Source organism: Hypanus sabinus, chromosome 23, assembly GCF_030144855.1.
Source record: "Hypanus sabinus isolate sHypSab1 chromosome 23, sHypSab1.hap1, whole genome shotgun sequence".
NCBI classification, from domain to species: Eukaryota; Metazoa; Chordata; class Chondrichthyes; order Myliobatiformes; family Dasyatidae; genus Hypanus; species Hypanus sabinus.
In genome coordinates this window covers 7,511,621-7,538,423 of record NC_082728.1, presented here as the reverse complement: position 1 = coordinate 7,538,423, position 26,803 = coordinate 7,511,621, and the positions used below count along the sequence as shown (strand labels likewise).

Here is a 26,803-nt window from a genome sequence, read left to right as displayed (position 1 = left end):
TTGAGAATGTCTTTGAATACTCCCACTAGTTGGTTGGCACAGGGTTTCAGAGCCTTACCAGGTACTCCATTGGAACCTTCCCCCTTGTGAGGGTTCACTCACTTTAAAGTCAACCTAACATCGGCTTCTGAGATGGAGATCACAGGGTCATCAGGTGCAATAGGGATCTTCACAGCTGTAGTTGTGTTTTCCCTTTCAAAACGTGCATAGAAGGCGTTGAGTTCATTTGGTAGTGAAGCATCACTGCCATTCATGCTATTCGGTTTCCCTTTGCAGAAGTAATGTCTTGCAGACCCTGTCAGAGTTGTCATGCATCCAATGATTTCTGCCATTGAGCTTCAAGTAGAAGGGTGTCACAACCCACCAAACTGCAGAAGACTCATGAACGAAAGACTGAAGCTCAGATCTTCTTAACAGAGACTTGGATCTGAAGCTGGAATGGCTGAAATGGGCTGGTTGAGCAAGTGGGCTGCTTGGTCCTGGTAATCCTGTAGAACTTACCAATGGAAGTAGGCCATTCGCTGAGCCTACTTCTGAACCACCCCAGATCCTACCTGTCTGCACACTCTGTTTGTTTCTGTCCCCTGCCAAGTTAAGTGTGGCCATAAGTTACATATCTGACCGATACTGTCTGATACACATCACCTGAAGTTTGGCCGTAAACCACCTTTACCTCCAAAATCCACATTACACCTCAACAATAGGCAGCCTTTCTGAATAGCAGGCACTGAAACCCAGGAGGATGAAGCATAGGGTTTTATGGCTCAGTGTTCCAGATATCAATTAATCTATAATCATATTCTCATAAGTTTTGGCCTTAAGCAGTGCTGTCAAACTGCCTCTTCTTGATATTTATCAAATTTAGGCTTGAGAAGCTCAGTTTTGGGATATAATGTGATTCCATTGAATGGCTGGCTTTTGGTTTGAATGTTTTAGCAGCATGGATCACAAGCCTTGAGATGATTGCTAATATATGCAGATAGACACAGGGTTCCATCACAGGTCATGCTCTCCACATGTAAACGAGCCAGCTCCAGTCACTGCTGCAGCATTTATCATGTCAATAAAGTGGGTCATCAAAAAGACAAAACAGTGGAGAGCACACACAGGGCAGGAGAGGAAGTAGTTCTACTTGATGTCAGTGGGTCATGAGGAGACTGTCTAGCTCATTTTGGCTTTAGAAGAGCTGTAAATTCTTAGTGTGTGGTACAAGCTGCCCAGGAGTGTGACACAGATTTACAGAACACTATGAAGCTGGGGACTTAGTTTATCTGGATAAATCCCATTTTCCTTGGAGAAAGTGAAAGTGGTTTGATATTTAAGATCTTGGAATAATTCTCAGGGTAGATATAATAAAATCTCCAGATCAAGAAGGTATAATCTTAAAACCAGAACCAGGCCATTAAAAAGGGAGAAATTATGAAACAAAATAAACAAAATTCTGAAAGGCCGTTTTGGAGTCTATGTTGAGTTAAAGGTTCGCTTGGCTGAAATATGCAGAACAATGTCCATACTGCTAGAATAAGGGTTGAGAACAAACATTTTCACTGGTGATCTTTGTAATGTATTGATCAAGGTACCATACAAAGTTAATTACTGACCAATAGACTTTTGGATACTTTGTGAATTGGGTGTGTGGGAAAGTGATAGTGACTTAAAAGATCTGGCATGATAACACTGAACAACAGAACAGTACTGAGGGATGATCTGCAACTCCCACTTTTCAATGTTATGTGCCTACTACTAATGACATTGGCTGCTTACCTGTGACACGGAGCACGCTGTCATCGGCAACCTCCACTTTCAGGTAAATCCTGCCTCTCCTCTCTGTGTGGTCAGTCCCACACATGCTGGGTACATTTATGACGCACTTCTTGTGTACGTTCAAGTCGCAGGCTGTGGAGTGGTAAAGGTACACACATTAAAAAGTTGTCATTACAATAATACAGCTCAGGGGTTAGTTTGACATGATGGGCTGAAAGGCCCTTTCTGTGCTGTATGGTTCCACAATGCTTTTTATACCAAAATAATAGAGGGGGTCTTCAGAAAAACAATCTGCCCCATTCGTGGGGAATAAAGAGAGGAAGGGGAAAGAAAATTCATCTAACTGGGAATGCACAAATTTCACAACATATGCCAGTGATGATAAACCTGATTCGGATTCTGAAATGCACCATGTCAATGTAATGTTACAGCTCTATAAAACTCTAGTTAGACCACACTTGGAATACTGTGTTCAGTTCTGGTTGCCTCATTATAGGAAGGATGTGGAAACTTTAGAGAGGATGCAGAGGAAGTTTACCAGGCTGCTGTCTGGATTAGAAAGCACTGTTCTTTGAAATAAAGGAGAGATGAGACGACACAAAAGAGGTATACAAGAAGATAAGAGAGATAGTAGGAGTTGACAGTCAGTACCTTTTTTTTCCAGTGTGGCAATATTTAATATGAAAGAACATAATTTGAAGGTGATTGGAGGAAAGTATGGGGGTGGGATGTCAGAGATAGTTTCTTTTTCCCCCACAGAGAGTGGTGGGCACGCAGAACACACTGTCTGGGTTGATGGTAGAGGCAGTTGCATTATGGACATTTAAGAGATTCCTAAATTGGCAGATGGATGAAAGAAAAATGGAGGGTTATTTGGGACAGAAGGTTGGTTTAGAGTAGGTTAAAAGGTCAGTACAATATCATGGGCTGAAGGGCCTCTACCGTGCTGTAATGTTCCAATATTTTATACCACAAGTGAAGTTCACAAATGAGAAATCTGAATCACAGAACTGCTGACTCTCAGCAGAAATAATAAGCAGCTTATCTGGAGATTTATAATCACATATATCCTTTCATCTATATATATCCTTTTAATAGGTTTATGTGAACCAAGCCTCAAATTACATTCCTGCAAAAGCATTGCCTGATAGTGAATTTAATTTTCTAAGGTTGTGCATCATGAAGATCAACGTGAGGGTTAGCTTAACACAGAAACGCCTGCAATGCATTTTTCTCTCATTTCCTTCAATTCTTTTGTGCTTGCGTGTGTCTGTGTCCATGTTTGTGAATACATCTGCATGTGTGTCTCTGAATTAAGGATCTCTCTGACTCCTATCCAGCCCCGACCGCTCTGGGCACTTCTGAACCAGAGACATTATTATTGCCAACACCGGTTCCAACGACCCTGAGCAGATGCAGAACCGGGATTTCACCACCGTCAATGCCGGTTCCTACAACCTCGGACACCTTCAGACTGCTAATTGCACAACCTCTAGCTCTAGCCTGGACCTTGACCGCCAGCACTTCCAAGCTGAGACTTTAAGCCTTTTCTCACCACCACTGCAACCCAGTGTCTCTCAGGCCCCACCATCAGCTCTTGGGTCGTCGGAGCCTCCGACTTCCTCCCACCCACCTTCCCTGAACATCCCAACCCTTCTCTCTTCTCCGACATCTCTTCCCAGACAGACAGACAGACATACTTTATTGATCCTGAGGGAAATTGGGTTTCATTACAGCCGCACCACCAAGAATAGTGAAGAAAAATAGCAATATAAAACCATAAATAATTAAATAATAAGTTAATCATGCCAAGTGGAAAAATAAGTCCAGGACCAGCCTTTTGGCTCAGGGTGTCTGACACTCCAAGGGAGGAGTTGTAAAGTTTGATGGCCACAGGTAGGAATGACTTCCTATGACGCTCAGTGTTACATCTCGGTGGAATGAGTCTCTGGCTGAATGTACTCCGGTGCCTAACCAGTACAGTATGGAGTGGATGGGAGTCATTGTCCAAGATGGCATGCAACTTGGACAGCATCCTCTTTTCAGACACCACCATCAGAGAGTCCAGTTCCACCCCCACAACATCAATGGCCTTACGAATGAGTTTGTTGATTCTGTTGGTGTCTGCTACCCTCAGCCTGCTGCCCCAACACACAACAGCAAACATGATAGCACTGGCCACTACAGACTCGTAGAACATCCTCAGCATCGTCTGGCAGATGTTAAAGGACCTCAGTCTCCTCAGGAAATAGAGATGGCTCTGACCCTTCTTGTAGACAGCCTCAGTGTTCTTTGACCAGTCCAGTTTATTGTCCATTCGTATCCCCAGATATCTGTAATCCTCCACCATGTCCACACTGACCCCTTGGATGGAAACAGGGGTCACCGGTGCCTTAGTTGGTTCCCCCCACTGATCCCAGCTCTAATTCTTTCCGTGTCTTCACAATTACCTTCAATCTTCTCTCTGAAGCAGAACATTCTGTCCTCAGTAAGGTCTCATCCTTGTCCCCATTCACTCGCACCTCAGTGAGTTCTGCGGCTGCCTCGACGTCGAGCTCTTCTACCATCGCCTCTGTCTCCAAACCCACTGCTTTGACAAGGATTCCACACCCCACGCTGATGACCCCTTCTCCTGTCTTCAACCTCCTCCTCTTGGACACCCCACTCTGGTTCTATGCCTGCTCTGGATCTTTTCATCTTGAATTGCCGAAGAGATATTAATCATCTCAACTCCAGGAATCCTTTCTCATCCTCCAAACTTACCGCTTCTGAATGCACAGCCCTCCACACTTTCCATACCAATCCCAGCTTATTAAACCCGCAAAGGAGGTGCTGTTGTAGTGTGGCACACTGACCTCTACCCTGCTGAGGCCAGGCTACAACTCTCAGGCACCTCCTCATATCTACCCTTCGAGGAGGACCTCACTCCACACCATCAGAAAACTGTCTATGACACTATCACTGACCTCATCCGCTCCAGAGAACTCCCACCCACTGCCACCAAACTCATAGTTCCCTTACCCCACACTGCTCGCTTCTACTCCTGCCCAAGATCCACAAACTAGACCATCCGGGGTAGGCCTATCATCTCCGCTTGCTCCTGCCCCACTGAACTCGTGCCCTCGTATCTTGATTCCATTCTATCCCCCTTGGTTCAGTCCCTTCCCACCTATATCCGTGACACTTTTCATGCCCTGGATCTCAGTAACTTTCAATTCCCTGGGCCTCACCGCCTATCTTCACCACGGTTGTTCAGTTCTGATACATTTCTATTCCCCCATCAGGAAGGCATCAAGGCTCTCCCACTACCCTTCTCCATCTGGCAGAACTGGTCCTCACCTTGAAAAAGTTTTCCTTCACTTCCTCCCATTTTCTCCAAATTAGAGGGGTAGCCGTGGGCAGTGGCATGGGCCCCAGCTATACTTGCTTCTTCATTGGCTACATGGAATGGTACATGTTCGAAGCCTTCCCCAGTTATACTCACCACCTGTTCCTGAACTACAGTGAGGATTGCACTGGCCTGCTTCATGCACCCATGCCAAGTTTGTTTATTTCATCAACTTTGCCTCCAACTCCACACTGCTCTTAAATTCACTTCATCCATCTCTGACATCTCTTTCCCCTTTCTCAAACTCTCTGTCTCCATCTCTGGAGACAAACTGTCAATCGACATCTTTTATAAACCTGATTCCTATGATTATTTCAACTATACCTCTTCCCACCGTCTCCTTTAAAAATGCTGTTCCCTTCTCTCAGTTTCTTTGCTCCTCCGCATCTGTTTCCAGGACGTGGCTTTCTGTTCCAGGACATCCTTCTTTAAAGGACGGGTTCCCCTCCCTCTACAATTGATACCGCGCTCACCTGCATCTTCACCATTTCCGTATTGTGTTGTACTTATTTTATTTGTCATATGCAAGGGAGTAAAAATCTTTTTGTTACATCTCCGTTGCAATATACAACCATATATCTTCATTCACCCCATCTTCCCACCACCTCAATGGTGATAGTCCCTTTTTCCCTACCTACCACCCCATCAGCCTCCACATCCAACACGTTATCCTCCACAGCTCTGCCGTCTCCAAAGTGATCCTAACTCTAAACAGATCTTTCCCTTCCCCTCCCCGCCTCCCACAGTGATTGCTCCCTTCGTGATTCCCTAGTCTATTCGACCCTTCCCACTAATCTCCCTCCAGACACTTATCCCTGCAAGTGGCCTGAGTGCTACACCTGCCCATACACCCCTCCCTCAGCTCCATTCAAGGCCCCAAACAGTCTTTCCAGGTGAGGCAACACTGCTGGGGTTATCTGTTGTGTCTGGTGCTCCCGATGTGGCCTCCTCTACATTGGTGAGATCCATTGCAAATTGGGGGACTGCTTTGTTGAGCAACTCTGCACCATCCGCCACAAGTGGGACTTCCCGGCAGCCAAACATTTAAATTCCAGTTCCCATTCTGACATACCTGTCCAGGGCCTCCTCTTGTGCCAAGATGAGGCACACCTTATATTCTGTTTGGATACCCTGCTCCTTCTCTCTCCTATCAGATATTTCTTCTTTCTTCCAGCCCTTGACTTTTCCCAACCACCTGGCTTCACCTACCACCTTCCAGCTAACCTCTTTCCCCTTCCCCCCTCCATTTTCTTCTGGCATCTTCCCCCTTCCTTCTCAGTCCTGAAGCAGGGTGTCAGCCAAAAGCAGTGCTGTTTATCCTTTTCTGTAGCTGCTGCCTGACTTGCTGAGTTCCTCTAGCGTTCTGTATGTGTCTAACTTATGTTCAAATATAAGAGCATACAACAAAGGAACAGAATTAGGCCATTTGACACATTGATTCTGCTCTGCCATTCTATCATGGTTGATTTATTTTTCCTCTTAAACTCACTGACTACTACTTTAAATAAACCAAATCACTTGGCCTCCACAGCTGTTTGTGGCAATGAATTCCACATATTCACCACCCTCTGGCTAAAGAAATTCCTCCTCATCTCTGTTCTAAAGAAACGCCCTTCTATTCTGAGACACTGTCTTCTGGTCCTAAACTCTCACATTTCACATCCACTCTAGACCTTTCAATATTCAACAGTTTTCAATAAGATCCCCCTCATTCTTCTAACTCCAGCAAGTGCAGGCTCAGAACCAGAACCAACAAACACTTAAGTTATTTAGATTTTGATTTTCCTGCCAATAAGCCCCGGCTTTAAATACCAGACAACTCAGTTTTCCTCAAGGACTTCTACAAACATCACTAGAAAACTTACTGTCACATTTCATCCCTTGGTGGATGAGGCCGTATAACAGAGAGCCGCAGTGATCACAGAATGTGGGACTTCCATAAGTGTGGATTTTAAATTTGTGTTTGCTCCTTGGATCCTAGAAAAAAAGCAAAGATAAAAATTTAACATGAGAAAGTCTGCAGATGCTGAAAATCCAGAACAACACACACAAAATGCTGGAGGAACTCAGCAGGTCAGGCAGCATGTATGGAAATGAATAGTCGATGTTTCAGGCCAACACCCTTCTTCAAGAAGATAGAGATTAGTTTTATTTGTCGCATGTACATCAAAACATACCGTGAAATGTGTTGTTTGCACCAACAACCAACACAGCCCAAAGATTCAATGCTTCTGAATGGAATACATCAAAAAGAGGAACATCTAATAAATAAACGGCACAGGTATCAGGATAATCAGAGATACCACAAAAACTAAATGATGAAGTTTTGGAATAAATATCTGTAGGAATGAACAGATCTTCATTAAAAATACCATCTGTCCCCGACCGAGTCAAATCGTTACCTCATTTACATGATCAGTTGGCATGAAACTGTTCAAAATGTAAAATTGCTGGAATTAAATTAAGAACTTATACTGTTATAAAAATAAATTGTTCATTGATGTTACCACCACAATCCAAGATCACAAAGCAACACATTGTTAGTAGAGAGGTCATGTAATATCATAAGGGATGTGAGCAGAATTGAGCCATTCAGCCCATCAAGTCCACTCTGACATTCCAGCATACCTGATTTATTATCCCATTTAACCCATTCTTCTACCCTACAGCGTAGGAGGCAGTAGAGTCAATCTCCAAGACCCAAATGACACTGTTGACTGCAAACCTTGCCCCTTCCAATTCATGTGCCATTGTATTTTCTGCATATCACTACAAAGTTGTTAACTCTTTGCTGTAATGACATCACAAATGTCTCAGTGGGAAGCTTTTTCATCCAGACAACCTTCATGTGCTCAAGCCTACTTTTAGTAACTCAAAAATCAAATCCCTGTCCACTGAAAAATAAAAACTGGATCAGAAACAGGCTCTTTGAGCCTGCTCCTCAATTTAATACAATCATGGCTGGTTCTCCAAATGACCAAATTCCTACTCTTTCCCCACAGCCCTTAATACTTTGTGGGTCTAGAAATCCAGCTCCTATCATGAAGATAGTTGCGACAGAACTGTGGTAGTGAATTCCAATGGTTCATCGCCATCTTGAAGACGTTTCTTCTCATCTCAGTTCTACAGTCTCTTGCCCATTAACCTGAGACTGCAACCTTCCTTTATAGATACCACAGTCAGGAGAAACATGCTTTCCACATCAGTTTGCCCTACCTTGACAGAACTTAAGGCCTCTTCTTACTCTTCTAAACTCCTGTGAATCTGTAAATAGTCAACTTAATTTCTCAAATATGGCAGTCCTCCTATTCCACGAATCATTCTGGTGCTCTCCTATTGGTCTGGATAGGCTCCCTAGTTGGTGCAAATATTCTGGTGGCACAAAAAACTGCAGATGCTGGAATCTGAAGCAAAAAAAAAGATGAGATGCTGGAGAAACTTTGCAGGTAGAGGGAAATGGACAGTCAATATTTTGGGTCAAGGGTGTAAGCTAGAGGGGAGATCCTCACCTTCGTCTCCTATCAGGTTCTATCATCTTCAGCTCTTTGCCCTCTCCACCTCTCATTTCCCAGCTTCTGTCACCACTTTCTCTCTCTCTCGTCACCTGTCCTCACCTGGATCCACCTATCACCAGACAGCTCTTGCTCCACTCATTCTCGTCACTCTTTGTTTTACCAGTTACTCCCCTTCTTCACTCCAGAGGACGAGTTGACCCGCAGCATCCACTTGCCTTTTCCCTCCACAGATGCTGCCTGATTTGCCTAGTACCTCCAAATTTGTTTATCCAAATACACTGTTCAATTGGACTGCATACAATTCCTATCAAACAGAGTAGTCCTTGTAGATGGCTGTAATGTTTTGTATAGTTGGGCAGCACAGAGGTGTAGTGGTTAGCACCAGCACCAGTGATCAGGGTTCAATTCCCGCCATTGTCTGTAAGGAGTTTGTACATTCTCCTGGTCATTGTGTGAGTTTCTTCCAAAGGGCTCTGGCTTCTTCTCACGTACGGGTAAGTAAGTTGTTGGTGCTGAAAGCATGGCAACACTTGCGGGCTGCCCCCAGCACAATCCTTGGACAGTGTTGGTCGTTAACACAAATGTCACAATTCACTGTGTGCTTGATGTACGTGTAATAAATAAAGCTAATAAATCTTTAACTCTTTAATTGTTACATTGTTTATCACATGGTGCACTGTGTTGCTATCATTGCGGTTTAGTATTTGGTGTGTTCCAGAGGAGAATAAACCTTCACTTTGCCCCGTGTGATAACCATTGCCTTGGCCGCATCACCTTTCCTGGCTTTGAGTGCAATTTCGCTCCCAACATGTTACAAATAGTTAAAGATGGTCGTTTTGCTGTCAGTAAGACATCTACAGGTTTTTATCTTTGATCTATGTCTGATCAGGCTGAAAGCAGAGACTGGCTACTGCTGAGTTAGTTTCCTGGCCAACAGCTCAACAGCAAGTTAAAAGGGGAAATCACATGTAATTATGTTTCCGATTTCCTTAAAAAGGACAACACTATCCTGAGGCTTATGCTGAGATGCTGGGGCTTTAAATCAGTTAATGGCCATGCACTAACACCACAATTTCTACAAATCACATTAAGCTCTATCACATAACCCATGAGTGTCTTATACAGCATCAAAATGTGCTCCAGATTGTGATAAAGCTGTGCGAAGAAAGTAATTGGGCCCTGCTTTGGAGTTGTGCTTTGTCTTACATACCTTTTACCCTGTCACTGAGTTGCCATGGTTACAACCTGTTATTGATAAAAAAAACTTGAGCTGTCAGTGTGTTAATTCCCTCATTATTCTGCTGGTGCGATGGCAAATTAAATGAAAATATTAACATAACAATACAGTCTAAAATTCCGTTCTTGCACCTGATGCTGAGAATTTTGAAGATTTTACAGATTTGCTTTTGGAACAGAGGCCAAAGTGATTTACTGTCTCTGCTTGCTCCTTATTTTCTTCCGCATTTAGGGTTCCATTATTTTCTGTGATGTCACGATGAAAGTCTAACAGGCGAGACTGTTTACTGAGCAGCAAAAAAACTCTTGGGCAATTCTCCCATCTTTCTCATCCTATTCTGGGGTTTAAAGAGTTCCTATAACCCTGTCCACCACGGAGTGATAATTAAAATGTTTTTGGAAGTAGCACACAAGCCCTACAAATTTGTAAGGTTACAATCTGTCTCTTCAAAGTCCATGATGTGACTGATCTGTCACAAATCCACTATCGCAATAATCACTGAAATTTTCCAATCTTGGCCAAGGGTTGGAATGAGGCAGATAGGGGAAGCTTCCCCCCACCTGAGAGTGGGATTCAAGGATTCCCCGTTCCTGGGATTCTGCAGGACATCAGAATGGCCAAGAATAGCAGAATCTGCCCACCTAATGTGCACTGACCCATAAGCTCCCCTGTTCACGAGCAGTTCTAGACAGACTGTTCAGCCGTTTGAATCTTCCTTACTGTGTGTATCTCAACTCTTTCCCGAAGAAAATTTATCAAGCAGTTTTAAAAAAAATGTAAATTAATCCTCTGATCTTTCAGTATTTGGCAAGAGCGATCCAGATTTTTACCATGTTTTCCATAGGGCGCATCAGAGGATACTGGGACTGAACTCTGAGGTGTAACCACTATGCTACCTCATCTGATCCCACACCTAAATGGTCTGGCTCTACTCTTAAGATGATCACGATACTGGACAGGAAGTTCTGAGTGGTCTGCAAAACCAGCAAGAGGTCTTTCCTTTTCTACACATCCATTTCTTGTGGAAAGTCTTCTCAGAGCAGTTGAGAGTGAGAGGATTAGATATGGGAAATGGTTGAGATAAAAATGGCGACAGGAAAGCAGGAGTTACGGCTGATCTTAAGGACAGAGCAAGATGAGGGATGTTCTTTGCTCAAAGCAAGATGATCTAGGAACTGCCTGCAGCAGTATACAAGAGGAGATAGCGAGAAGTGATACAATCCAGCGGTATGATTTATCACACGATAACCTGTCAAATAGTGTGATGACCTGTGAGAAGGAGCCTTACACAATCCCATCGCCCTGGTCATATTCGCCATGGCAACAGTCTTGACACACACACCTATCAGAACAACTACATGACACATCAGTGGAGCTGCTGATGGTAGCAAACTAGCATAAACTAAATGAGGACATATTGCCATGGTAACACCTCGATCTTTTCTCATGATTGTAAACCAAGACCCTGCCAGTGGAAGACAGTATAACAATCAGCTACAAACTCAGCTGTGGGACAAATGGCCAATCAACAGCAAAAACAATGACAAGTTTTATCCAAGAACGTTGCAAAAGGCCTGAAATTTAACCAGCCCTGCCTAGCGCTGTGCACCTGAAAATCCTTCCAGAACCTTGCCACCTCTCCTCCCTTTAGACCCTCTTAAAGGCTCTCCCTAATCAATGTACCAATCACTTTGCCTGTCAACCACCGTTCCAGGTCAGCTTTTGATGTTTTGTGACACTCACAGTCAATGTTCCCTCTAATTTTTAGTAGTCAGTGTGTGCAAAAATCTTATGTTGTGCAAATTTTTTTTCCTGTGACAGAAGTATGTGCGCACTGAATGCACACATGGCATAGTTTATGTAGGTTTACAAAATATTTGACATAAAACTGCACAGAATAACAACAAAATAACAGACATACATTAAGTCACTCAGTTATTTTTTCTCTCTCTAGTCTTTGGCATTTACCCATTCTTTGTAAACTCTATCTAGATTAATAGAACTTCCATCCAATAGAACTTTGTCCTCACGAAGGGTCTCAGCCCGAAACATCGACTGTACTTCTTCCTATAGATTCTGCCTTGCCTGCTGTGTTCCACCAGCATTTTGTGTGTGTTGCTTGAATTTCCAGCATCTGCAGATTTCCTTGTGTTTCTATCCAATTGATAGCTTTTGATTCTCATTAACATCTCCAAATGACATTCACCGAAATGGTTTCTCAGCTTGTTTTTGAGTTGATTCATTAGGCTAAAACCTTGCTCACAGTCCGCACTAGAGGCAAGAAAGGTTCCCCCAATGTCTACCAACTGTGCAAGGTCACAAAGCTGTTCATTTTGAAGTACAAATCAGATTCAGTTTATTGTCATTTAGAAACCACAAATGCAATGCAGTTAAAAAATGAGACAACGTTCCCCCAGAATGATATCACAAAAGCACATGACAAAACAGACCACACCAGAAAATCCACGTAACGCTTGGCAATTCCCAATCCAGAGTCCAGAGAGGCTGCTGCATATTAATATTGTGCTACTGTCTAGCGCGTTCCCCGGAAAGGTGCTCCAAAACCACCAGACAAAAACAAGACCAAAAACTAAAGCTAACACAAAAAGCTGCACAAAACCGCATAATTACAACATATAGCTACAACAGTGCAAACAATAGCATAATTGATAAAAAAAAACAGACTGTGGGCACAGTAAAAATAGTCCAAGATGTTAAAGGACCGTAAGTTCAAAAGAAATCACCACAGTTTCCACAAGTCCCCAGGGTCCCGACAGACTCGCCATCTCACGCCGGTGGCAGAAGGGAGTAACCCCGCAATGGACTTCCAAGGCGCCGCCTGATTCAGCCTCGCAGACACAGCACACAATGGAAGCTCCGCTGAAACCAGCCTCGCAGACGCAGCACACACCGAAAGCCACCTGAGTCCGTCGAAAGGACTTCGAGTCCGTCAAACCTCTGAGCCGACGACCATCTTCTCCGGCACAGCTTCTCCGAGCACCATCCTCTGCCGAGCGTATCAAGACGCCCCCACCAACAGCCATCGGCAACGCAACCCCGAGGACTGGGGGCCTGGTCTTTCCAAATGCCACCATTTGAGCAAAGTTTGAAATCAGTTTGGATTTAATTTTTTCTTGCACGGAAAATTTGAAATCATTAAACTGTCTAACTATTACAGTATTTTCAGCTAGAAAATCATGACTTTGATCTCCTCTGGGTTTGATCGTTTTCGATCTTGCTCATCCGCACTCAAACGTAACATGCATAGCACTCCTGTAACGGGTAATGATGGGTTCTGTTGCCTGAGCTTTTGTACACTGTCCAAATGCAATTTCTTTGCCAAATGACAGTTCAAAAAGTTTCCAAATATCATCCCACTTCTTTCCACTAGCAAATTCTCCAGCAACTTCCGCACCACAACAATACAAACAAATAACTCCAGTTTCCAAATCATACATAAATATTTCTCGTGGCTGAACGTTCATGACCTCATGAGCTTTTGGTGTAGCAGTTTCTTCTATTTTGTTAAGCCATTCAACTTTAAACAAATTTGCAGTTCTTTTGCGCTTCACGCCCTTCGCTTCTTTTGAATTCGACATAGTGAATCAATACTTTTTTCAATAAAAATTTAGTAAGCTATCTACAGGATTTGAAATAGATCTTTGTAAACTTTACAATATGAACACTGTCCGCCAAAGATGGCCACCGCTGTGATGCAGCTGTACAAACCAGAACAGGAAAGGTGAGGTGACGTAAATTAGTGACGTACATTGTGGTACCTGTATTTGAAAAACTGACTAACTAGCTAACAGAAACATTTAGCTAAAAGATTATTTTCAATAAGTATAATTATTAATTACTACATTATTTTAGGTAACTAACCTTTTGTGCGCACATTAATTACCTTTGTGCACTGGTTGAAAAATGTGTGTGTGTGTGCATATGTGCACACAGCTTAGACGGAACATAGCTCACAGTATGATGTACAAGTTACCATTGTTAATAGTTTGGGTCAGAATTCAGGGAAGCTTGAATGAGAGTTTGAAAACAACCATGGTCTAGCTGTAGTTCTGAAATTCTGTGCTCCAGAACTAACTGTGCCCTGGGGACAGGTTTTGCAGTAGTGTCACTGAGTGATACCCACTGAACAACATGGAAAATTCCAATACACATCTAGTTTATAAAAAGCAGAGCAAATCTAACCCCGCTATTTATGGCTGAATCAGTGTTCAGTCTACTCTCAATACTCAGGGAAACTTTTCATCCGAGACTTGCCTCCCAATGCCAAGTTTGAGTTCCAGAGCTGTGCTCTGGAGATGAGCTGAGAGTGACATCTGTCTGAACATGGCTTAAAGCGCCCAGATAGCAAGGATCAACTTTATTCACCATATGCATATAAGTGTATTAAGAATTGAGGCATGACAGGCAACAAAAAAACATTTAACAATGATCGAGAATAAAGGATTATATAAAGGACAGATATGGAATAAAATGTGCATAAATACATAAATACCAACACATATCTACAATGTAAACAGCATTATAAATGTGGGTTAAAGTGTTTAGCGTGCAGTGCAGTGGCAGGGATATTAGATGAGGTGGGGGAGCTAACTGGAATGGTTATCAGATTAACTGCTTGGGGGAAGAATTTTTAAGGAGGCGTTAGATTTTTGTTTCAATAGATATAGTGCTTTACAGAAGAGAGCTTTTGGTAAAAGGCGGTTTGCAGGGTGGGTAGCGTCTGCAATGATTTTTCCTGCTTGCTTCTTTGTCGTGGACAAATACAGGTCCTGCAATGGTAGCAGACTGTACCCAATGACCTTTTCTGCTGACTTGACAGTTTGCTGTAGTTTTCATATTTTGTGAGAGAATGCTGCATCAAACCAGACTGATGTGATGTGACAACCCTCAAGCGAATGGGGAAACATAGCGAGGTTTGGAGTCAGTCCTGGGACATCACACCAGGATTTCTTCGGAGTCATGTGCTTCACTTAAATATCTCCCTTCCATCACTAAGTCAGGAGCGAGGATGTCTGCTGGTGACTGAACAATGTTCAGTTCTACACACGACCAACTGGCAAATGAAACTCTGCACACTCAAATGCAGCAAGATTTTTGCAACATTAAGCTATTAGGCGCATTTTTAGCACAGTGGCCCATGTGACGCTATTACAGCACCAGTGACCCAGGTCAATTCTGCCGCTGTCTGGAAAGAGTTTGTATGCTCTCCCCGAGACTGCATGGATTTCCTCTGGGTGCCTCGGTTTCCTCCAACATTCCAAAGATGTACAAGTTAGTAGATTAATTGGTCACACAGGAATAAGTGGACAGCATGAGCTCACTGGTTACTACACTGCATCTCTTAGTAAGTAACTAACTAAATAAAAATTAACTCATAAATGGCAAAGAACATCTATTTGCAAAGGTGCCTGATTCTGACTGTCTCCACGAGGCAATCCCATTACCTACCCCTGATGTTCAAAAGCTGAACATCCATCAACATCAGAAAATGCTGGGAAAACTCAAGTCAGGCAGCAACTATAGCGTTTCTTAAAATTCGATATTGAGTTGAGAAAGCTACAGCACATACTCAGACGGTAGGAAAGTTGTTCTTCCTGAAGTTTTCATTGGGTCTCATTAGAATAGGACTGCAGGCCACAGATAGGCTAGTTGAATTAGGACAATTTTAGTTAACTTCCTTTCTGCTTCTAAAGTAACTGGCCAGTTTTGCTGTAGGTTATCTGTAATACCGACTCAGTTTTCCTCTTTCCATTGACACAGCCTGAGCTGCAGGCCATTTCCTCCCTCTCTGTCTGCACTTGCCATTATGATGCACGTTTCTCTTAAATCTTCCTCACATGCACTGCTGAAGAACTTAAAAGATCAAAGCCTCCACAGCTAAATACGACCAAGTGGCAGTAGGTTGTCATGGAACAACATGTGGTGTTCAAGCCCAGAGCAAGTCCTGTCCAAAGAAAAGCCAAGGGAACGTTTGACAAACGGTTAACATGGTCTTCCTGACTATCAAACTGGTATAGTCCTTCTGTGCTCCTGAGTTTCTCTGGCACCATCAAGCAGGGAGGTTTATTTATTGATTGATTGAGGTATAGCCCCTCAACATGGACTCCCCAGCAATCCCCCAATTTAATCCTAGCCTAATCACAGGACAATTTACAATGACCAATTAACCTACCAAGCAGGATATCTTTGGACTGTGAGAGGAAACCAGAGCACCCAGAGGAAACCCACAGTGTCAGGGGGAAAACATACGAACTCCTTACAGGCAGCAGTGGGAATTGAACCCAGGTTAATGGTACTGTAAAGTGTTCTGCTAGCCACTACGCTATCATGCCAGCTCTTTTTATAGAAATTAAGTACTGCTGCCTGGGTTACAACATTCTACCTCAATACTGTAGCCAGAGTCAGATACTCGGTCATTCTAGAGTTTACTTCTGTAAGTGGAGAAATCATTTGAAGATGTTCTCAAGTTTTTAAGGTGTTATCAGTTCATCCTTTCCCAAGGAAGTCCCAAAATCTACATCTGCACCAGAACAAAAGCTGCTCTTCATAGGGCCAATGATGCTCCCCTTTCCTGGACACAAAGCTGCTCCGATTTGGTTAAAGTTCTCTACATTCAAAAGCATTCACAAACTACTAAATATCAAAGTTACTTAAATTGCTTTAAAATCTAAATTTTAAATAGAAGATTTTAAAGAACAGATTAGCTTTATTTCTCACATTACAGTGAAATATAACATTGATTTAATAACCAACACAGTCCAAGGATGTGCTGGGGGCAGTCCAGGTGTCACCATGATTCCGGCACCAACTTAGCATGCCCACAGCTTACTAACCCTAACCTGTACATCTTTGGAATGTGGGAGGAAACTGGAGCACCTGGAGGAAACCCACAGTCATGGGAAGAACATACACATTCCTTACAGACAGCGGCAGAAAATGAACCCAGATAGCTGGTGCTGTAAAGAGTTACTACAACTACTACCTTGCTATTTTACCATGCAAAAATGCATTTAAAAACTCACCAGTTTAACGAAAACACCTAAACAAATAAATGGTTAAAGTGTTATAGATTCTTTCCATCTTCTTATTTGTTGAAATGGCTGGAAACCTGTACACGATCATGCTTGGTGCAGGATCGAAAAACAAAAAATCTCCAGTGTAAATGCTGTGGAATTTCAACAAGTCTGTGCTCTATTGCATGCAGCATCAAGCAATGGAGCACTGGCACAGAATCATCAGCAAACATGAGCCAACAAGGAACTCCCTCAAGGTGCTGGTACCTGTCAGGGTGAATGGAGACAGCTTCCTGTGCACCTTTCCCGGCAAGATTTAGCCCACCGTATTTCTCACTGCTGTGTTCACTCATCTGAGTGTTACATTAGTCATTTATAATTATGGGCTGCTGGAAGGAAAGTGTTTAATTTATGTATTATTGAATGTTCTTACACTGAACGTCAGTACATCGCATTGCTCGCTGTATGGAGTTACAGACAGAATAATGACATCAGGTTTCTTTTCCTGGTGTCCCTCTGATTGGTTCACAGCCACCATCTTTTTATTCCTGATGACGTAATTAACTGAATTTCAGTTCACCGCCTACCTGGGAGGGTTTTTAAACATTTACATCTTGGGTTCTGATCATTGCCAAATTCTTAATTACTTAGGAATTTATTACCTATTCCTAACTGCTTGAGGAGTAGTGCAAGCTGGTTTTTGAATAGTTGGAGTCTCAGTGAAGGTACTCTTTTTGAAATGAACATAGAACACTACAGAAGAGAACAGGTCTATGATCTTGTACTAGCCTTTAACCTACGATAAGATCAAGAGATTCAGCAACTGCATGTCATGTTTATGATTTGCTGCTCCACTGCAAAGTGTATTCGAGGTATACCCGAAGAAAATTAAATCTTCTCTTTGATAGTTCAGTGATGCTTCCACTACAATCTCTGCAGTCCTCCAACTCTTCACCCATGTGATCACCCAGACTCACTACCACAGCCACATATCCTTCCTGGGAAAATGTCTTTGCCTCCAGCTTGTTCCACATGGCTTTCACCTCCATTTTCAGGCCTCCCCATATGAACCCAACAAGGATCACAGATACTGCATTCAAGTGACTGCTTCTATCACCATTTCTCTCTCCAAATTCTATGTGCCTCCCTCTCCACTATGTGGATATACTCAAGGGACCTGTTTCAGTCTCTGCCACAGCTTCAGGCCTCTCTCTCTGCCCCAACTGCCATTGACTTCCCTGAAATTTCGTCCTCCACCAATTCTACAATTTCTACCATCATTTTTACCTGCCTTATGTTGAGGAAGGACTGGAAGTTTGCCTGTCTCCAGACCACAGATTCCAGCGTCACCAACTCTGACTTCAACGACCCCGGGTGACCCCAGAACACAGGTCCCACCGTCCCTAACTCTGGTTCCAATGACCACGGGTGGCCCCAGAACACAGGTCCCACCGTCCCTAACTCTGGTTCCAATGACCCCGGGTGGCCCCAGAACACAGACCCCACCAACCCTAACTCTGGTTCCAATGACCCCGGGTGGCCCCAGAACACAGATCCCACCATCCCTAACTCTTGTTCCAATGACCCCGGGTGGCCCCAGAACACAGGTCCCACCGTCCCTAACTCTGGTTCCAATGACCCCAGGTGACCCCAGAACACGGATCCCGCCATCCCTTACTCTGGTTACAATGACCACGGGTGGCCCCAGAACACAGGTCCCGCTGTCCCTAACTCTGGTTCCAATGACCCCGGGTGGCCCCAGAACACAGGTCCCACCGTCCCTAACTCTGGTTCCAATGACCCCGGGTGGCCCCAGAACACAGATCCCACCGTCCCTAACTCTGGTTCCAATGACCCCGGGTGGCCCCAGAACACAGGTCCCACCGTCCCTAACTCTGGTTCCAATGACCCCGGGTGGCCCCAGAACACAGATCCCACCGTCCCTAACTCTCGTTCCAATGACCCCGGGTGGCCCCAGAACACAGGTCCCACCGTCCCTAACTCTGGTTCCAATGATCCCGGGTGGCCCCAGGTTACAGATCCCACCGTCCCTAACTCTCGTTCCAATGACCCCGGGTGGCCCCAGAACACAGGTCCCACCGTCCCTAACTCTCGTTCCAATGACCCCGGGTGGCCCCAGAACACAGATCCCACCGTCCCTAACTCTCGTTCCAATGACCCCGGGTGGCCCCAGAACACAGATCCCACCGTCCCTAACTCTCGTTCCAATGACCCCGGGTGGCCCCAGAACACAGGTCCCACCGTCCCTAACTGGTTCCAATGACCCCGGGTGGCCCCAGAACTCAGATCCCACCATCCATAACTCTGGTTCCAATGATCCCGGGTGGCCCCAGGTTACAGATCCCACCGTCCCTAACTCTCGTTCCAATGACCCCGGGTGGCCCCAGAACACAGGTCCCACCGTCCCTAACTCTCGTTCCAATGACCCCGGGTGGCCCCAGAACACAGATCCCACCGTCCCTAACTCTCGTTCCAATGACCCCGGGTGGCCCCAGAACACAGATCCCACCGTCCCTAACTCTCGTTCCAATGACCCCGGGTGGCCCCAGAACACAGGTCCCACCGTCCCTAACTGGTTCCAATGACCCCGGGTGGCCCCAGAACTCAGATCCCACCATCCATAACTCTGGTTCCAATGACCCCGGGTGGCCCCAGAACACAGGTCCCACCATCCCTAACTCTCGTTCCAATGATCCCGGGTGGCCCCAGAACACAGGTCCCGCCGTCCCTAACTCTCGTTCCAATGACCCCGGGTAGCCCCAGAACACAGGTCCCGCCGTCCCTAACTCTGGTTCCAATGACCACGGGTGGCCCCAGAACACAGGTCCCACCGTCCCTAACTCTGGTTCCAATGACCCCGGGTGGCCCCAGAACACAGATCCCACCGTCCCTAACTCTGGTTCCAATGACTGGGTCTCTCAGGCCCTCCATCACCTCTTGGGCCCTTGAAGCCTCCATCTTCTTCATGCCCTACCTTCCCTGAATGCTCCAAGCCTCTCCCCTCCTCTGTCACCACCAACTGCTCCCCCCTCTGATCCTGGCTCTATCCCTTCCCATGTCTTCACCTTTCCCCAGCCTGCACCAAAAACACCTTCTCCCATCTCCAACCCTTCTCCTCTTCGTGAACGCCCCGCTCTTGATCTCTCCCTGCTCAGGATTTTCTCATCTCTAATTGTAATGTAACATCAACCGACGAAGTAATGTAACTTCAGCACTCCTCTTTCTTGCTGAAACCCTATCCCTTCTGAATGCACGGCCCTCCACTCTCACCACAACAAACTTACTGTCAAACCGGCAGAAAAGACGGATGCTGTAGTAGTCTGGCAGACTGACCTTTACCTTGCTGAGGCCAGGTGGCAACTCTCAGATACTTCTTACTTACCCCTTGAAAAGAACCCAACTCTGGACTATCAGGCCACTGTCTCCCCTGGCATCACCAATCTCATCATCTCTGGAGAATTCCCTACCACCAAGCTCATTAGTTCCCTGACCCCACACTGCTCATTTCTACCTCCTACCCAAGATCCACAAACCTGACTGTCTGGGTAGGCTCACTGTCTTTGCCTGCTCCTGCCCCACTGAACTAGTGTTCTCATACCTCAACTCCATTCAACCCCCCACTTGATTCAGTTCTTTCCCACCTATAACCACAACACAATTCATGTTCTCAATCTCCTAAACAACTTTCAATTCCCTGCCCCTGACTGCCATATATTCACCCTGAAGTCCAGTCCCTAAACACTTCTGTCCCTCATCAAGAAGCCCATAAATCTCTTCACTTCTTTCTCAACAGAAGACCCAACCAATTCCCCTCCACCACCACCCTCCCCCGTCTAACAGAACTGGTCTTCACCCTCAACAATTTCTCATCAGCTCTTCCCTCTTTCTCCAAACCCGTACAGGCCCCAGCTATGCCTGCCTTTCCATTGATGCTGCCAGGCCTGCTGAATTCTCCCAGCATTTTGTGTGTTGCACAAGATCAAGTTAATGCTTCCTTCTCACACAGCTCTCTATTTTCCTTCCATCCATGTGCCTATCTAAGAGTCTTCTTAAATGTCCCTAATGCATCTACCTTTACCCCTACCCCGGTGTTGTGTTCCACACACCCACCATCTGTATAAAAAAAAGCGAACACTGACATCCCCCCCTCCCCATACTTGCTTCCAATCAGCTTGAAATTATGCCCCCTCATATTAGCCATTTCCACCCTGGGAAAAAAAGTCTCTAGATATCCACTCTTGCCCCTGTTATTTTTTACACCTGTATAGTCACCACTCCAAACAGAAAAGCCCTAGATTGCTCAATCTTTCCTCATAGGTTAGGAAGTTCCAGGTTTTTAACCAGCTGTGATGAAGGACTGGTGATATTTGAATTCATTAACCTAATTCTCTTCTTTACTGGTCCAGCAATGTTACCATTTCACCAACATACTCTTGTCCCATCCATTTCAGTTCTACACAATGCTCTTCACTGTTTAAGTAGACATTTCACACCTCATTGTCACAGATTGCTGAAGTGTCAGAACAGTTATTACTCGCACAAGCTTCCTGGGCCAGTCACTTCTAATGTCTGCACTAACCATATCTGATAGGTGCTGCTCCCTCCTGAGTTTCACCTTGAGGTCACTGCATCCAAGTTTAAATGTTCAAAGTAATGTTTATGAACTGCTAACTGTGTACATGCTTTCAAGACAGATTGATAGATTTTCAATGACAGAGATGGAGTTTAAGGAACAGATTAGTCAAATACTAGTTCAATGCGATGCAGCAGACTGCAAAAACTGACCGCCCTCCTTGCATTGGATCTCATCTTAAAATGTCTCCCGTGCCAATCAAGTGACTGGGATCGATTGCCTTGAGGGTCATTTCACAGTTGGACACCCTGTGTGGTGATCACAAAGAATTGCACTTACAAAGTGCAGCTCTTTGTGTTATGCAGGGAGCTTTGCAGGTTGTGTGATGAGTTAGATCTAACAAATGGTATAAGGGAGCTCTCATTGACAGTCTGAGAGTGGGGTGGGGGTGGGGTGAGAGACTGCAGCAGTAATAGTGTCATGATGCCTTCACATTTAAATTGCTTCCCCCCCCCCCACCCCATCACACTAGCTTCAGCTTCTACAGCAAGAGTTCCCAATGTTTTTTATGCCATGGACCCCTACCATTAACCAAGGAATCCGTGGATCCCAGGTTGGGAACCTCTGTTCAATAGCCACTGGCCACAAAGCAGCAGGGTCAATGATCTGAAGCTAACTGTCCTTCAGCACCTCCATTATTGCTCAAGATTGCAGAACTTCCATCAATTTATGCACAGCACTTTTCCATACTCCAAGTTCCTACCTAGCTGCTCCTGTTCTAAAAATCTGCATGATAGAACATGCTTAAAGCATTGGCCAGACCACATTTGGAGTACTATGAGCTGATCTGGGCTTCATATCTAAGAAAGGATGTGCTGGCGTTGAAGAGGATATAGTGAAGTTTCACAAGAGTGATTCTGGGAATGAAAGGGTTAACACATGAAGACCATTTGTACTTGTTGAAATTTAGAACAATGAGAGGGCTAGAATAAAAAAGCAAGGATGTAATTCTGAGGCTTTGTAAGGTACTGCCGAGGCCTCACTGGGGAGTACTGTGAACAGTTTTGGGCCTGAACTTCTTTTAAGAAAAGATGTGCTGATGTTGGAGAGGGTTCAGAGGAAGTTCACGAGAATGATTTCAGGAATGAAAGGTTGAGGTGCGCATGATAAGCAATTGACGCCCCTGGTCCTTTACTCGCTAGAATTCAGAAAAATTTGAGGGGAATCTCATTGAAACCTATCAAATGGTGAAAGGCCTAAATAGAGTGGATATGGAGAGGATGTTTCCTAGGACCAGAAGATACATACTTAGAACAGAGGGACATCCATTTAATACGGAGGTGAGGAGGAATTTCTTTAGCCAGAAGGTAGTGAAACTGTAGAATTCTTTGCTACAGGTCGATGTGGAGGCGGAGGTTGACAGACTCTTAATTAGTTGGGGTGTGATAGGTTAATGTGAAAAGGCAGGAGAATGGGTATGAAAGTGAATGGATCAGCCATGATAAAATGGCGGAGCAGACTCCATGATCCGAATAGGCTAATTCTATTCCCTATGTCTTACGGTCTTAAAATCTTGTCACATTGTGGCTTCCAGGATTTGTTGGATTTGATCCAAACTGAGTTCACCGTGTAAGCTTAGATGGCTGGGTTTGTCTCACGTTCACTTGTACACACCTCACTGGCTGGGGCAGCAGAGGTCCTATATCGTCTATTTTTTCCAGTGCCTCAAGGTTTCTGAGCTGATCAAAACCTGAGCTGACAATGAATGTACGATGTGTCATTCCGAACTAAGCTTCAAATTTGCATGGTCAGTGGCTTCATGTGTAGAGACTCCAGGAGTGTGATCAGTCCTGGGATTCAATCTACCATTACAGCGGGATCTGGAGACATGGAAAAGTAAACGAACATTGAAGAAACACTGCTGGTGGAATTACTGCTAATTCCCATGCTCTGGATCGTTTCACATGATCACACAATCCACAGATGGACAGGAGATAGTTTATAAGTTGTTGTGAACCAACGTCATCGCTGTAGCTTACACTGTGGATTTCTGTAAAGACTCAAACTATTAAGCTGCAGCTCATATCAAACTGCCAAACTCCATAAGTTTCATCAGTGAAATGGAATTGTCCTGCAGGTGTGGTTTGGGGTCAGTGTTGGGCCCCACATTCAGCCTCAGAACACTAGATAGTAAGGAACAAACACAAAATACTGGAGGAACTCAGCAAGTGAAGCAGCATCTATGGACTATCCTGAAGGGTCTTAGCCTGAAACATTGACTCTTTATTCCCCTCCATAGATGTTGCCTGACTTGCTGAGTTCCTCCAGTATTTTGTCTGTGTTGCTAGAAACTGATGGGAGAGATGCATCAACTAAGACTAAGCAGGAACTAAGCAGTTCCTCAAGAGTCCTGACCCCCTCACAGTCAAAGAACGTGTAGAACTTTAGTGAGGAGATGATTGGCTTGTGACTCGCCTGTTGTTAAATAGTCAAGAGGTGGACAATGTCTAGCCTCCTTACACATGGCCTGAAGTATCGAGTGCAGCTAAGTGTAGCTGTAATCATGAGAACAATTTCATGAAGGCCTTCACATCAGAAGCCAAAAGGCAGAAAATATAACTGATGTTGATTAGCCAGAGTTGAACTTGCGGAGTCCATCAGGTTAGGAACCTTCTGAAGGAACTAGTACTCAAGTAAGGGACACAGACTTGAGGAAACTGGCAGAACGGACTGAAAGAGATTGGGTGTTGGGAATGGAATTCAGCCCAAGAGGATGATGGAGTGTATTTTTAAGCGTGACAGAAATACTGTTGAGAAGCCAGGAAAAGGAATTAGTTTGGATTGCTCTTCATTTAGTCAGCCTGGGCAAGGAGGGCCATGCAGCTTCATTTGATGCCATCTCTTTTGCTAAGTCTGAGTAGGCCATTCAGCCCATTGAGGACTGATCACAGCCGACTGCACTTTGGATCCTCTTTCTACTGAGATCATAGAAAGTTCTATCAATTTCAGCTTTTACACTTCCAATTAAACTCCGGCCTCAACAGATTTTTGCTCTCCTCTTTGTGAACCTCCTGCTATCACTCCAGAATAAGGTCATCTTTCTTTCTTCTGTGATCTCATGCCAGAAGTTAGAGAGTTCAAGTGTTATCAGTGGGTCAGTAACAACTCTACATGTGGATTAGAGACTCGGCAATAGGCATTTTACTTCTTTCTTATTTGGTGGTTGAGAGAAATGATTCTTAAGGAGTCCATTTAGAATGTGCTGACACAGAAAGAACGTGCAAAGCAACTTGCAGGGCAACGTATAAACCAATTTGCAAAATCAGGATGAAACAATAGCTTGCTGATTAAAGAAGCGATACGGGTAACGGGAAGACATGCTTAACGGTTGAACAATAACGGTGTTAATGCGCTGAGGCTGATAAGTGGGCCAAAGGGGTAATCACATTTGTAATTTTGTAATGAGATTAAAGAAGAATGTAGGGTATAAAAAACTGTGCAAAGTGTAATTCGGCACTCAATCTAGCAGGAGCTGGTTGGGTCCGACTCTGCAGACTCGAAAAATAAAGTTTACCGTTCTGCAAATTGCTGAGACTCAGTGTGTTTCTGACAGTGGTGGTATGTGGATGTAGTTGGAAAAGGGAATAAAGAGTCAACATTTCATGCCAATACTCCTCATCAGGATAATTCACAGATGCTGCTTGATTGACCAAGTTCCTTCAGTACTTTGTACCCTCCTATCTAGAGTTTCATCCAAACCAGCATTTCACAGGGCAGGGAAGAGTCAGCCACGTTGATAAGTCTTTAGTCAGACTGGTTACATTCCCTTCTGTGAAGAGTATTAATGAACGACAGGGATAATGACGGCAACCTGGTGGTTTCATGTTCATCATTACAAAATTGCTTTTCTTTCAGATTTATTTAAATTTACCATGGAAGGCATCTGGTCTGGATGGTGTCCCTGGCCATATTGTTAGATCCTGTGCAGATCAGTTGGCAGGGATATTTGCAGTCATTTTTAATGTCTCCCTGCTTCAGCTGCAATTCTTTCATGTTTCAAGAAGACCACAGTCATCTCAGTACCCAAGAAAAACAAGATAATGCGCCTTGATGACTACCGCCCAGTGGTTCTAACATCCACTATCATGAAGTGCTTTGAGAGGCTGGTCATGGCACGCACTAACTCCAGCTTTCCCGACAGCTGGGATGCAGAAACAGTCTACTGTGGATGCCATCTCCCTGGCCCTAAACCCATCCCTGGAACATCTGGATGGTAAAGATAACAACTATTTAGTAACTAGATAGTGGTTATCCAGACTGTAGCTGAATACTACTACTGGATTGCTAGTCCCCATTCCCCTCCCCACACCTTTTTATTCTGGTGTCTTCCCCCTCCCTTTCCAGACCTGAAGAAGGGTCTTGACCCAAAACGTCAACTGTTTATTCCTTTCCATAAAAGCTGCCTGGCCTGCGGGGTTCCCCCAGCATTTTGTGTTTATTGGCAAAGATAACTGCATCAGACTATTGTTTATTTACTGCAGATCTGCCTTGAATACTATTATTCCAAGTAAACATCGCCAAAACATCTGGATCCTGGGAGTCAACGTCTCCGTCTGCAACTGGATCATTGACTTTCTGACCAACAGCCCGCAATCAGTAAGGATACACGGCAACACCACCGCCATGGTTATTCTGAACACTGTCCCTCCGCAAGGTTGCATTCTCAGTCGCCTGCTCTACTCCTTATTGTGATTTTTAGTATATTTGAAGTATTTCACTGCACTGCTGTGAAAAACAACAAGTTCACGATACGTCAGCAATAATAAAACTGATTCTGATGAGTTTATCATGGGCTGCCTGTTCGTGCACTGTACTGTTCTATTATTTGCAGATTGTTATTATTAGGGGTCTGCTGATTATCAGTCAAACATGTTTGGACAAGGTGTTGGACCCTTGCCTTGGTTTAATAACAGTACAAAAGTAATTTACTGTTTAACAACTGGTCTTTTGTAATGTGCCTGTGAATTATTTAAAACTAATGAACCAGCAACCAACACTACTGAATAATTCAGAGCAGAAAGAGTGCACGTACCTGACTCTTTCTCACTGCCTGTCACTTCAGTGTCTGACAGTATTAGCTCGCAATCTGACAGCCGTTACTCCTCACCACTCTGGAATCCTCTCCCTGAATTATCTCTCCACTCCCCAAACAGAAACGACAGCTCGCAAACTGTGCCGGTGTTCACCTCTGCAAATTTCCTGCCCGCACTC

At 44.5% G+C, this 26,803-nt stretch overlaps 1 protein-coding gene across 1 annotated transcript in view; it reads right to left on the bottom strand.

Annotated features, from left to right (window-relative positions):
• LOC132379924 (protein kinase C alpha type) overlaps positions 1-26,803 on the bottom strand; it is a 350,679-nt gene that overhangs the window by 153,056 nt on the left and 170,820 nt on the right. Inside the window, exons 4-5 of the mRNA XM_059948280.1 lie at positions 7,018-7,129; positions 1,765-1,896 (exon numbers count right to left, since the gene is read on the bottom strand). Of these exons, the coding sequence (XP_059804263.1) occupies positions 1,765-1,896; positions 7,018-7,129 (244 nt within the window). The remainder of the gene's footprint in view (positions 1-1,764; positions 1,897-7,017; positions 7,130-26,803) is intronic.